Consider the following 13,821-nt stretch of genomic DNA (forward strand, 5'->3'; position numbering starts at 1 on the left):
GACGGGAATTACATACTACTGCATGCGGCCACGTTCCCTTCCGTCCCGTGCACATGTAATGCTGGCCCACGTCTGGCCAGCAGCTTCGCTTTCCCACATTGGTTGGAAAGCCTGGGGGGACGGGTGGGCGCAAATTACGAAACCCGACGCGCAGTGCGACGTGTGGTGTGGGGGGAGGTGTGCGCGTATCGGTTGGCGGCGGCGGAAAGGGAAAACACATGATCACGGTGATCATGAAAAGTGATGCAGGCTTTCCGCACGGTCGCATGTGCAGTATTTCGCGATGGAAATGTAACATCAGCAGATAGGTGAAACACACCCATGCACACACACACACACACACACACACACACTATTGAGTCGGGAAGGGGACAGGAAAAACAAAAGTGTCGCTACGCTGGATGTTTCGAATTGCATCTGCATTCCGATAGCGGATCCGATGAAACGCTAGATACAACTAATGTTGGGAATTGCAACAATTCACCTTGATCCAATCATCGCCGGCCGAGCTGTTGAGGCTATTATTGGTGAAAAAGGTGTACATTTTTTTCACACAATAAAATACAATTACCTCATGGATTTGCTTACGTTTCAAAAATGAAAATAAAAAAACCCCGAGCGGAACTTATTTTGCAAACAAACGAAAAAACCCAAAAGATTTTTCAACTCGTGTTGGAGGTTGAATTGTGGAGCATTTGTACTCTGGAAAAAAAAACTTGTGACAATTTCGTGACTAACTCTTCAATAAAATAATTGAAAGTGACAATGTATGAGCCTACAAAGTCTCTTTGCAAACATAAAAAGACATCAAACTACTGAACAGCTCATTGCAGGCACGAAAATTTCCGGAACTTTTACGTATTTTCATCAATCTTTTTTTTTTAATATAACGTTTATTCTTACAGTTTAAAGAACAGTAGTACAGAGTTTAATAATAACAAACAAATGAAGAACAGTATAAGTGAGGCGTTAGTGATCTTTTCACAAGGACAAGGCACGTGCTGGTACTCATTTCGTTCAGCATTGGTCAACGTAGATCCGTAAATGAAGTAAAATAAGTACAACATAATATAGACATGTGAATGTAAAACCAATACAGAGAGGAAACAATAAATTTTCAATCAAATTAGGCAGTAAAATATTATACAAAAGTTTACACTATTCATTCCATGCATCCAAAATTATTTTCATCATGACTAATAACGCGTATTCTGTATCTTAACTGTTTGTTTAAGTTTTCAGCCTTAACAGATATGCGTTTAAAGGTGGGTTATTCATTTCCACCGAGTTACAAAATGCAAACGTATTCATCTAGACACCCTTATGGCTCAGAAGTGCAAGTTATGCTATGTTAATCTTTTTTTTTTTTGTTTTGCAAATATGTAACTCAAGAAGTTACCAACGGCTTTGTCTGTTGTCGCGTGTTCTCCCCGTTTCTATACGCGTGTTCTTCCCCGTTCGTGTTACACATTACTCTCTATTTCGACCAACGTCAAAGAATTGATCCTCTTTAATGATATATTTTCAATAAAAGCTTATATTTTTATGTTAAAATTGTTTAGTTTCAGTTAAGTAATTTTTATTTATTTATATATTTATACTGATATTACGGACCATGCCATATTGGTACAACCACTATGCTCTAGCTGACATTTTGGGTTCTCTGGGTTTTTTCCCCCGCAATTAGGCCTTATCCTTGGTTTTCTCAAAACTTTAGAGTTGCAGAATATTCTGAATAATCCCAGTACCATCTGAATCTTAATTGGTTATGTTGCACATGAAGACCAATTTACAACCAATTTGGACCAACTCACTACTCATCCACTCATTCCATCTATTTAAGCACATAACAATTAGAAACATTGTAAAACAATCCAGCAATGTGGAATAATGGAATGCTTTCCTCGACTCACTTTTTGAAGTAAATTCGCTACTTGCGCTAATAAAGCCTTGGTTAGAAATATAATATTCTTCCGACTATAATCATAGTTTTTCGATGTAACTTAGTTAACGGTAGCTCCCCAGTATTTTCGAACCAGTCTTCTTTTTTACCAACCACGAACCTGCGTTAAGTGTGCATTATCCTCAAATCGAAAACGGTTACAAATAGCATTCAAAATAACTGAGGGGCGAAGTAAGTTGCATTAATAACCCGACAGCGACAAATACGGATAGTTTGGCTTATCGTAGCTGCTGTCAGCGTGAAAACTGATCTTCACCCACAGATGCAGGTTTTCCATTGACTAACTAATGAGCAAATCATAGCCGTCCCTGAAAGTTGCGACACCTCGGTAGAGCCTGACTCCCGATGCCCGTCCACCCGTAGCATCCTACCTGAAATCCTCGATCGGTAGGAAGATTTCCTCTAGCGCTGTCTTATGTCACAGTGTGGGACGAGGGTGCATAATTATTACTGATCGTATACCCTTTCCCGCAGTTATCGTCATCAGCGGCAATGGCCGATCGTCCGTTGCCTAATAACGGCGCATTTCGTTTCACTCCCGGGATTGAAGTCGAATGCAGTCAAATGCCCCGAAACCTGTCGCTGCACCTCTTGCACGATAATGACCTCCGCCACGGCACCACGGTGGCCAGCAGGAGGTGGTAACCATCACGACTTTGAAGATGATTCGTTCGAATTCGTCAGATGACTTATGTACAGTGATGTGCGCACCGTTGCTCGCCATGATTTATAATTAAAATATTGCGCCATGATTTATATATAAAATATTGAAATAATAGAAAAATATTGCGGCTTCTGAAAGACACGTTTCGGAATTTTATTTTCATTCCAGGATTAGATAACATTTTCTATCGTGCGTTTTATAATTATGAACAGAGAATCAGAGCTTTTCAACCAAAATATGCTAAAGCATTGTAGAGTTTTTGAATGTTCTATACTTTCTCTATAAATAATTCAATAGGTACGGTCACACGACACGAACCTTTCATGGCGAACCTTTTGCACACTATTACAAACGAATGCCAAAAAAAGGTTCGCCGAACCTTTTAGCGTTCACACGTAACGAATCTTTCGCCGCTTGTCACTGGAATCTGAAAAAGCAGGGTTCGTCTCGTATGACCGTACCTAATGCCAGTTTTTCTTCTACCTTGTGATAAAATTTTTGCATTTGAGGTGTTAGAATTTAATTATGGTTGAATTTTTGACTTTGTACATCTGTTTCAAGTCTTAAGGAACAGTCAACTAAAGAAAACGAACCATAGATCGATAAAGTAAAATTTAAACTACCCAGACTTAGAACGGCCAATACCCAGATATTGGCGCACAATAAACATTGGAGAATGATATTTATTTAGATTTATTTTCACAAACATGCAAAATATATAACCACCAGTGTAAACTCTATGCAGCGTCTTTCATTATCACGGCGTGCGGCATCAAACCGACAATGATGCAGATGTTTTCGTTGTATCTGGAAACTAAAAAGTGAAACATTCCGAAAGGAAACATCAATTACCGTTCGGACTGTTGAAGGTGAAGGCGCTTCTCCGGACGCTGGATGCCCGCTGTCACGGATTATCGGCTTTCGTGGCCTAAGCTGGCAGTGGCCGTTACCCCTAAACAACCCCCCCCCCCCCCCCCCCCCCCCCACTCTCTTTCCACGTCGACCGAACTTAAGGGTCGAGCGGAAAGTCGTAATCAAAACAAAAGGCTCCAAAACGCTGCCGCCACAACTCCCCGTAGACCGTGGTAACGCACCCTGTCCGACTATGCTGTAACGGTACTCGAACCTCAATCCGGTGTAGCTTTGATGGTCTCTACGAGATCTCGAACCTGTCCGGAGCGCCTCGAAGATACTGGTGCAACCTTCACGAAAGTGAAGCTCATGCGTGGCAAAGTCCTGAAGAACGGGACAATCAGGGACAATGAACGAAAGGGAATGCAGGTTCGATGGGAAACTGCCTCAAGCTCGCTGGGCCTGTAGGGAAAGTAGTGGAGGTTGTGGAAGGCCCAGAGCCCAGGGCTTACCGAGGGCTTGGGTTCACGGTCAGCCCGAGAACGACGGAACGGAACGAATCTACGCGATGGATGGAAACGAAAGTGAAAAGCCGCATAGATAGAAGAGAGAAAAACATACCGTTACTTTATGGCGTCTAGAAACTCGTTTTAGAGTTCTGTACAGGTTTTTCTTAATGACAACATCCGTTAAACTTCTCACTTTCCTCGGGAAGGTGGTACACTCGTGGCTTCATCTTATAATGGGTGAATCGACAATAAAAAAAGCTCCTAAATTAGAAAGACCTTCGGGGAGCACCAATACAAAAGGAATAAAACGGGACGATAACATTCTATACTACACACCAAAATTAAACATATTTCTTTGGTATCTTTCCTTGAGACAAATTACATCAAATCCATATTTCATCAAGATGATGAAAAGCACAAAATATTTGTTGTGAATAATAAATAGAGTCAGTAATAAAGTAAATAATAGAATAAAATACATTTACTGAAAAGAGATAAACTCCACAGGCAAATTGTTGGAAATTAGTTGAAAAATTAAGGGGATTTTTGTTACTCAGATTGTAAGTATAAAAATAAATATGTCGGTGTTATTGGTATGCTAGCTTTCATATTCATATTGCGACCTTCGTGTCGTTTTGTTTTTATTGATAGTTTAATTTAATAATTTTAGGTATGTAAACATTTATATATAGTATAGTAAATAATAGTTTTATTCAAATTGTTCACTACCACTTTTTCCACGATTTTAGGGATAGATAATGATGTCTCATTTATCAGCAGCAATAAAAGTCACCATGCAGTTGCATGTTTTCAAGCAACGTATCCGAGTCGACGAATCCGGTTAGAACATTGACCCAATAATTTACTTTTATTCTTCTTTTATACTGATTCCAATTGATAGCTTTCGAAAAATGAACATAAAACCAAGTGTCTCCAACGGCTAACGGGGTAGATAGGGATATTCCGCTTAACACTAGAATCTAAACAGCGGTCATTTTGACCGCAACGCAGTTTTCGATTTTAATATGTCAAAAACGGCTGAATATTTTCACAAAAAATAAGGCTTTTCTTTAAATCCAAAGCTACATCCGAAACAAACATTTCAGATTTTTCTGTTCAACCAGGTCCGACAACCAACTGGACTATCACTAGAATGTTTTTAGGCGGTCATTTTGACCGCTCTTTTAAAACGCTATAACTTCGATATTTTTGAAGCTTTTTCAAATTCGTAAACTTTACGAAAATTACATTATTTTTTAAAGCTTTGCTAATATACAAGCATTCTAGTGCACACTTTTTTGAGGAATTTACAGGATACATTTTGAAAAAAAAAATTGAAAAGGATTAAAAATCGATGGATTTTTTTTGCTAGCGGAATGATGAAGTGCTATATCAAAACATTAGAAACCTCAAAAGATAGTCAACAAATATTCTAAAAAGTAACCGTTTACGGATTTGAAAAATCTTAAAAAAAATGACGTGTAAAAAGAGCGGCCAAAAAAAGAATTCGGGCAAGATTTCAAAGCAATGTATTCTAGTGTTAAGTCACCCAATAAAGCCTTTTGAAGGCACTGATTTCAGTGATTGGATATTCCCAAGAAAAATGCAATCATTATTGGTTTGTATAAATATATTTATTCATGTTTGTAAAGCTAGTTAAGTTAAAAAGCTCCTTTGAACAGAGCCTTACACTAATTGTAGTAGCGATGATATGAGTATTACTATCCTAAACTGAGAAATGACAACTTGAACAACAACAAAACAACAGTAAACATAATATGATGGAACATTTTCTTACCGATATCGTAATTGTTGTAGGAAGGAGAATGCGAAACAGATCTGAATCCATTTCGTAGAATAGAAATAGAGAACATACAAGGCTTTCACGAAACAGACATTCAAAAATGAGAAACGAACCATTTTTTTGCAAATTAGCTATCGACCAGTTCGCACCCTCGAGTTGACGTATAGACTTAACAAGTTTGGTGCGATGCTGCTGCCGGATCATCATAATAACCGTTAATGTTGATGACATGCAAGAACTCGGAAATTTCCTTCTGATGCCCATGATTGCACATCTTGTTCCCAAGGAAGATCATGCACCTGATGAGCTTTTCGAAGTCACGCTCGTCGTCTAGGATCTGTTCGTAGCGCGGATGTACATAGTACTGCGGTCCGGCAGTTACATCGTTCTGGCCGCCCTTTGCCGAACCCGGGCGCCAATCCTTTGAGCGCAGATGACGATAAAAGTGCAACACGACGCGAAAGATCTGCTCGATGTTGCTGTAAAACTCTATGCTCCGCTTGTTCAGCAGACACAGAAAGATGATGCGCTTTACGTACGCCCGGTGCTTGCTGTAGAGATCGTCCATCGTCTCCGTGCCATCCTGCAGGTCCGCCCGGAACGTCTCCCAAGATGCGTGCAGTACGCTGCTGGTGATGTAGTTTTTCAGTGCGTTCACCAGCTGCGACAGCTTGTGACGGACGAGCTGAACTCGTGCGTATTGCGGCGAATGCAGTAATGGCTTTCCGTGCCGTTTGCTCGCTTCCTTCAGTAGCTGAAAGGAGTCCTCCAGCACGTAACTAACGCGACGCACCTTGACCAGATACTTGAAAACGTTCGTGTACTGTTCAATCGTATCCGGTGTGAGGATAAGATTCAGTGGCCACTCAACGCGGTAGCTCAGGTCCAGCATGCCGAACACGTTCGGCGAGTAAAAGTCGAATTTTTCCGGTATTTTGAGCACGATGAACGAAACCCGGTCGGCATTACGATCCTTTCCTGCGTTGCTCGAGTACAGTGCTCCGTCGAGGATCGAATGGAGTGTCTGGTAGTTTAGTAGCTCTTCCGGTGTGCGAACACTTTCGAGCTGGAAGAACAAACTGTCGCAGATATGTGCGGAAAACTCACCGTCCATCAGCAGGAAGTAGTTCCGGAGGCTCTCGAAGTGAGCAAGAATGTTCAAATCGTACAGATACATCTTCAGAATTTCATTGTTCACAATCTCCATGTGCGCCTTGAGAGGAATTACCAGCGAATACTGCAGGAAGCGTGTGATCGTCAGCACATCAACACTGCTGAGTTCATTCTTGTGCAACCCATCGCTGGCCTGCCTGCCCGGAACGGTCCAATCATCCTCCGGTGGGATTGCTAAACGACAAAAATTGCTACACTGCTTCTTCATCGCCTCCACAAACTCCCGATAGATTTCATCCTCTTCATTATCCGTTGATTCTGCCGCTAACGCACGAGAATAGTCCAACCCCGATCGTCTCTCCAATGATTTGGCCCTTGTAAAATCAAACCCACCGTCCGTTACATCGCCCGACGCTCCTTTCAGTGCGCTGGCTGGTGTTTCCAGCTCAAGCACCGCCGTCCCGGGAATTCCAAACGGTTTATCGTTTGCCGTAAATCGATCGGCCGCTTCCATTGCAGCGCGCGTCACATCCAGTTTCAGCCCCGGCGCAATCTTTGCTGTGACCGGATTTGCGTTGACATCGGCGTTCACCACATGAAGTGGACTTTCCAACTCGTCGGCCGACGTTGAAGCAACCATCGGACTGACGTCCGTTTCGCTGCCAACAGACATCGGTGTGCCGGGAAAGTTTTCTGTGCCCGTCGCTATGTTGTACTCGGACTCCAGAATGCGCCGTCGATTTCTGGCGCGATCTGAATCGAGATTCAAGTACATCGTCGGCCGTTGCTTAAGTTCCACCCGATTTTGGCCGACCTCCAATCCCGGTTCATCTGAGAGTAGATTGTACTCCTGACTCATAATCTTCCGGCGGTTACGCTGCAGTTCCGTTAATTCCTGTCCGCTGCCCAGTTCCCCACTGCCGGGCACAACCGAGTCGTCCTCACGGCTTGTGTAGTCGCTGATCAAAATGCGATCCCTGTTTTTGCGCCGTTCCTCGAGCAGATTGCAGTTGGCATCGATCATTCGCGGATCGGCGATCTCGAACTCATGCGAGAGGATTTTCAGCTTATTACGTTGTGCTTCGGTAAGCTTACGCATTCCGCTGCTCGCAGTCGCAACGATTCGTTTTTCCTCCACGTTCGCATTGACGTGGTCTTCATTCAAATACGTACCCAACGTTGACCCCAAAACCCTCTGGCGATTGCGTTCTCCCTCGCTAACGGCCACCTCCAGTGGTACGTTCGAGTTGAGTCGATCACTTTCCAGTGCCGAGGGTAACGTCGTCTCCAATGGCACTATCGGGCCCTCGACGATCGTACAATTGAGATCCTCCGCACTCGCACCGGACAGGTCTGCTTCGGCCGTTTCACATCGTGCGCTGGTGCTGTAGGTGCTGCTGCTGCTATCAGCCCCATAAGGCGAAGAACCGACGCTTTGCGCCGGTGACTTTTGTGCGTCCTCGTAGATGGAAACACTGGTCGCGCTGGTGATGCTTTCGCGACAGCTCTGAAAAGGTCCGTCGTCGCTAGCACCTCCATCAGTGCCGCCAGAGGTCTCTGTGGTAATCGTTACCACCGGAATGATGGTGCCTTCCGTCGCCGACGATGCCATCGCCGCCGCAGCCACTTTCAACCCATCCAGCTTATCGTCCATCAACCTATTCAACTCTGTATACTTCCGGACGCGTTGTGTAAGCGCATAGTTTTCTTGTAGCAACTCCCTGTTCTGCCCCTCCAAGCTTGCGTGCTCCAATTGCAACTGCTCCTGCAGCTCCTGCCGCTTGGCCGTCAGCTTGGTCGCACGTATCTCATTCAACTGACCCAGCAGATCCTCCATCTGCTTCTGCTTGCGGCGTTTCAGCTCGAGCGCTTCCGTTTCCTGCTCTACCCGCCACTGGTCCATGAAGCTGCGGAAGTTGGCCTCCACCAACCGATAAAACTCGTCCCTTTCACGCTGCCTGGTTTCGTACAACTCTCGAACCGACACGGCCGGGCCGCACAGTTTTCTCGCCTTAGCCGCGTATTGCAGCCATCGTTTTTGCAGCTGCGAAATGTCTTCGAAGGACAAGCAAACGTTCAGCTCCGGTTGACGGAGAGTAAAAATTGGATGCTGCAAACATAGGAAAAGAGAAATTGGACAAAACATCTTTAATGAGTTGCATAACAAATTGAGAAAAAAAATACTTCACCGTGTAGCAAAAACTGCATTCAGATTTGCCAAATAAGATGAAAAATAAATCACTAGAATTCAGTGTTAAACTTTTCAGCGATAGAATACATTGCTTTGGAATCTTGGTCGAATGCTTTTTAGCGATCTTTTTAACGGCTCTTTTCGAAAACATTTAGCTTTGCATTCAATGAAAAGTGTTTTTTTATATTCAGCTGTTTTTGAGATATTGAAATCGAAAATAGCGTAGGGATCAAAACTACCGCTATTTTGATTGTAGTACGATAACACCTACATGTGGAGTAGAAATACAATTGTAAACTGTAAGAAGGATGGCCATACTTTCCGTTAAATGCTAGCACCATTTTTTAATCAGAGTTTAATTTGAATTTATAGAAGCATAATCATATGGTATGAATCATTTCCGCTCCTTGGCGTAAACGACTTTGTTGGTCATGCCTGCCCGTTAAGGGCTTACGAGACTTTTACCCTATGTGTATGTGGATAGTCAGTCCCCTCGTACAGGGGAGGGTCCGGTCTCGGTTGGGATTCGAACCCACGCCGTCGAGGTGGTGAGCCTCGGCGCTCATGGGCCGAATTTCTAACCAGCGCTTAGCTGTCGTGAACCCCCTGAATGAATCATTTTGGTATATAATTGAATGGTAAGCAATATTTCACCAACAGAGGCTACTCACCAATGGTCGAAACGCCTTCAGAAGCATAACATACTTTCCGCAAAGCAAAATATCCTCCTCGTAGCCACGCAGAAATCCTGGCACACTCTGCCTTCGAATGAGATACGCTTTGTCGAAAAAGTTCTTCGTGTTGGTACGATAATTGTCCACATAGTATACGAACAGCTCCCCGGACGGATCGTGCAGTTGCCCTTCGAACAGCCACCGCTGAAAGACGGCAAAGTACTCGAGGCAGCAGCGCCGGAGAGTGCAGAGCAGAAACACGTACACACCCGGGTGTGTAACCTCGATCAGCTCGCTGTACAAATGATCAAGCAACAGCGATCCGGTGGGAAACTCACGATCGCTTTCATTTTTCGGATGAATACCGCACAGTTTGGCCATCGAGAGTAGCTGCTCGTTGGCGGGGGTAAGTAATTGTAACAGCCGCAACAGCGAGTGACCAGTGTACCCGTTCACGATGACCCTGTAGCAGCAGAGGAAATTTTCGACACTTTCACAGAACGCTTTAAACACGAACCCGTCCAGTATCATCTCCAGCGTGTAAGGGTTCTTTCGCGTCATCATATGCAAACGCCGGAAGCATGTACCGATTTCTAGCGCTTCATCGATCAACGATTTTATCGATTCAGTGCGAATGTTTTCAATTGTAATGTTGGGCAGCGCTTGGAATCGATTGGTGTCATCGAAATGGAACAGACTGGAACCAACACCGGCTGTGTGAGGAAGTAGAGAACAAAACAGATTTTTTTTAGAGGAAGCAGTTAATTTCACTTCAAGGATACTCACTGATAAGAAACTTAACATCACGGACAAAGTCTTCTCTGGAAACAATTCTTGTCATATTGTGACGCTCTTTTGTATCCACCCCATACAGCCGCAGCAACGCTCCCGGGCATTCGGAAGCTAGTGCCTTTTCCTCAGGTACGTAACGTTGGCCGAGATTCTCCCAGTTCAAGCCGAATATCATCTTTTCTTTCTTTTTTACCGGTTCCTCTGGTTTACAGTTTTGTACAAACTCAAATTTGGCCAGCAACTTTGTAGAATTGTCGTTGGATCGACGAATTGCCTTCAGCAGATTGTACCGAAATGGGCCCTGGTAGTGCCCGAGGTTGGCCATTTCATCGCTAAAGTAGGAACAGTCTACCGGTAAGGGATCCTTTCGTGATGACTCGTTGGCAATCATGTCGGCAATGATGGAAGTAAATATGTTGTTTGTGGCACGAAATAGATATGGATTGGTTTTTGCATCGTAACATGATGCTATCAAACGATCATCGATTCGGAAGTCCTCGTCGTGGAAGACCGGATAAGGGCCAAAGCGTGTGGCGGGCATTTTGTAGTGACCGAAAAAAGGTGTCTTGAACAAAAATAAAAACATTCGATGAGTGATATCAACTAGGGACTATTCACAAGACTGTACACTACCTCCACATAGACATCGTAGCAATCATCTTTTGCAGCGTTTTTCAACGATAGTAAAAACAGTAGTAGCGCACGATCCGAATCAATCAGATTGGTTCCCTTGCTTCTGATTTCATCCAACAAATCGCCAAATTGATTACATTGCGCCACTTGATGCTGGTAACGGGCCGTCATTTGTATTTCAAAGTGATTGCATTCTAGCATTTCCAACGGATCCCAAGTGCTACTATTCGGCGCCGGTTCCTGGCACATTCCGATACTTGCGGCGGGCTGCTTGCCGAGCAGGATTCCAAATGCTAGCGATTTGCATTTTTTGGTCACTTTTACGCCCACTTCCAAGCGGCACTGGTTCGCGATTGCACCGATAAGCTCGTCAACGAGCCTATAAACACTATCGGAATGCATTTTAGCATTCACAATACGCTGGAAAAATCAATATTACAAATTTGTTATGTTGTTTAGTGTTGACAGAATCGGGATTCCGAAGATTCGAAGATTCGATCCCTAGACGGATTCAAAAGATTCGATTACCATTTGAAGGATTGCGACGTCTCGTTTCAAAAGTAGCCCAGTTTCGGTAGAACAATCGCGCAAGCCAAGCGCGACAGAGGTAGGGGAGTATGTGGAAATATGTATCACATTGGGGCGCAATCTCGGCTAAATTTTTTGTTGAATTTTGACTTAGTAATGCATGATATTTGTTTAGCTACATATTTTATGCACCCTTAGTGAGTTTGGCGCTTCTACATTTGAAATTCACTAAGAAAACAACCTAAAACAAACATCGACGATATTTTGCCCCACCGTAGAAGGTATATATTTCTCCGTCATCTCCTACTTGTTGAAGAGCAGTTTGTTTACGTTTCGGCACCCGACAAAATTTTGGTAAAAATGTCAATTCAATACGTCACTGAGTTTCATAACTGAATTTCATTTGTGAAGGCTAGAAATAAGTAGTACAACGAAAATTCCGATGTTTCGTGGATAATATTGCTCGTTTTGTACGGGTTTTTGTTTCGGCTTGTTTAAGTTTTGTCCAGATGTCGGTTTGTTTACGTTTCGAATTGACATTTGACAAGAGCTAGCGCGACGTCGCGTTTTTCGCTGTTGCTACACTAGGCATCGTCTATCGCGATTTGTGCGACATTTTTTTATATGGAGTTTAGCCACCTGTCAGGCGGAGTCACGTTACGTGACGGGACTACGCGCTGTAGTGTGGACCCCGAGTATGATATGACGGATTAGGATTCGGATTCGGAGATCCGGATCTCCAAATGGATATGAATCGAAAGATTGGAATCCCAAACGGGAATCGATTTTCCCAACACTAATGTTGATGTTTGTACTTTCATAGTAAACAAGATGGTTATTGTAAGGAACAGCTATACACTATACACCTTGGTGGTCAGTTAATGCTCAAATATATTGGACATCTCGATTGGCAACACTGGAAGTGAGAACATGTTTGCTCAAATTCAAGCCTGTACACGTGATTTTTGCAAACGGCCAATATAGCTAGCAAACTTTAATAGAACTTCAAAATGATGCATAATGAAATCAAATAAACAATGAAGTGCTCATTGAAGTAGTAGTTTTTTATTGATAATAAAACATAACCAGACTTAGAAATAGTTGTCAGCTAAAAATGAGCCGACGGAACCGACATAATTCCGTTTTTTATTTCACAATTAAGACCATTTTGTTATTCGTATTTTTGTAATCATTATGATCTCCCCATTAAAGTGTAGAAAATAGATTTCAGAAACAAAAACATCATAAAAATTTTACAAAATTATGGAACATATTTTTATTTTTTTTATGTGGCACGACATCCCCTAGTGGGACAAGGCCTCTCTCCGAAGAGAGTTTGTGTGACCGAAAGACGGTAATATTATAGATCGGTGGTCAGCCGTTCGTAATACCGGAGGGTGCCAGACTCGAGATTCGATCCCACACACCAGTGGTGTGGTGTTTCCTCGCGCTACCGCTGCGCCATGGGCACCCCCGAACATATTAATGCTTGTATGTAAAACAGATGAAGAAGGTGTACGCTCCAAGTGATTAGGTTATCTTACAATCATGCAATTTTTGAATGTAGAACATTTTTTAAGCAAGTTTTTTACCAGCTTCCTATTAATAGCTTCAAAATCTCGTATAGTTTTCTAGTCTCTTACTAACTGATCAAAACATGCAATTGTCAGAAGCAAAACATAATTCATTTAACACGGGCCATGGTGAAAAGTACATAGTATGGCTTCGATTGCGTAAAATTTCTTCGCATTGCACTAACTAATAGTCGGGTCCGTGAGTCCGGCTGACACGAAGTTCTCCGGTCAACCTTAACTGAATAATGAGATCAAGTTTGTTGACGCCAAGTGCACCGCGGGCAGTTCCATAGTTTCCATAAACTTCCACTGGACACTTTCTTCCGTTAGCTGAAGAGGACGGAAGGCCAGCTAGTCCGTGCTGTTCGTTTCGGGCTCGTCTCCAACGAAAGAAATGGACCAAAACTACGGACAACTGGAGAGTGGTGAATGTTATGCCTATTGGAGACTACTCGCGACAGTATTGGGTAACATACGCAGAACAAATGCCGCAACGCCTGGACGTTCCCGGTGTCACAATGCAG

General features: G+C 43.3%; 1 protein-coding gene across 1 annotated transcript; it reads right to left on the reverse strand.

Annotated features, from left to right (window-relative positions):
* Window positions 1-5,928: 5,928 nt before the first annotated feature.
* LOC131286158 (gamma-tubulin complex component 6) lies at window positions 5,929-11,597 on the reverse strand. The gene is made up of 4 exons (XM_058315050.1): window positions 11,196-11,597; window positions 10,557-11,127; window positions 9,768-10,483; window positions 5,929-9,015 (listed from the first exon to the last, which is right to left on the reverse strand). Exons 1-4 carry the CDS (start codon window positions 11,595-11,597, stop codon window positions 5,962-5,964), a joined length of 4,743 nt encoding a protein of 1,580 aa, XP_058171033.1. The 3' UTR covers window positions 5,929-5,961.
* Between the last annotated feature and the right edge of the window lie 2,224 nt (window positions 11,598-13,821).

This window comes from Anopheles ziemanni, chromosome 3, assembly GCF_943734765.1.
Source record: "Anopheles ziemanni chromosome 3, idAnoZiCoDA_A2_x.2, whole genome shotgun sequence".
Classification (NCBI taxonomy): Eukaryota; Metazoa; Arthropoda; class Insecta; order Diptera; family Culicidae; genus Anopheles; species Anopheles ziemanni.

Excerpts from the sequence above, each read along its gene's own strand:
- LOC131286158 (XM_058315050.1), bottom strand. The coding sequence starts at position 11,597 with ATGCATTCCGATAGTGTTTATAGGCTCGTTGACGAGCTTATCGGTGCA. Across the intron at positions 11,128-11,195 it reads GCTACGATGTCTATGTGGAG|ACACCTTTTTTCGGTCACTA; the intron begins GTAGTGTACAGT and ends TTTTTGTTCAAG. Across the intron at positions 9,016-9,767 it reads TGAAGGCGTTTCGACCATTG|CATCCAATTTTTACTCTCCG; the intron begins GTGAGTAGCCTC and ends CTATGTTTGCAG.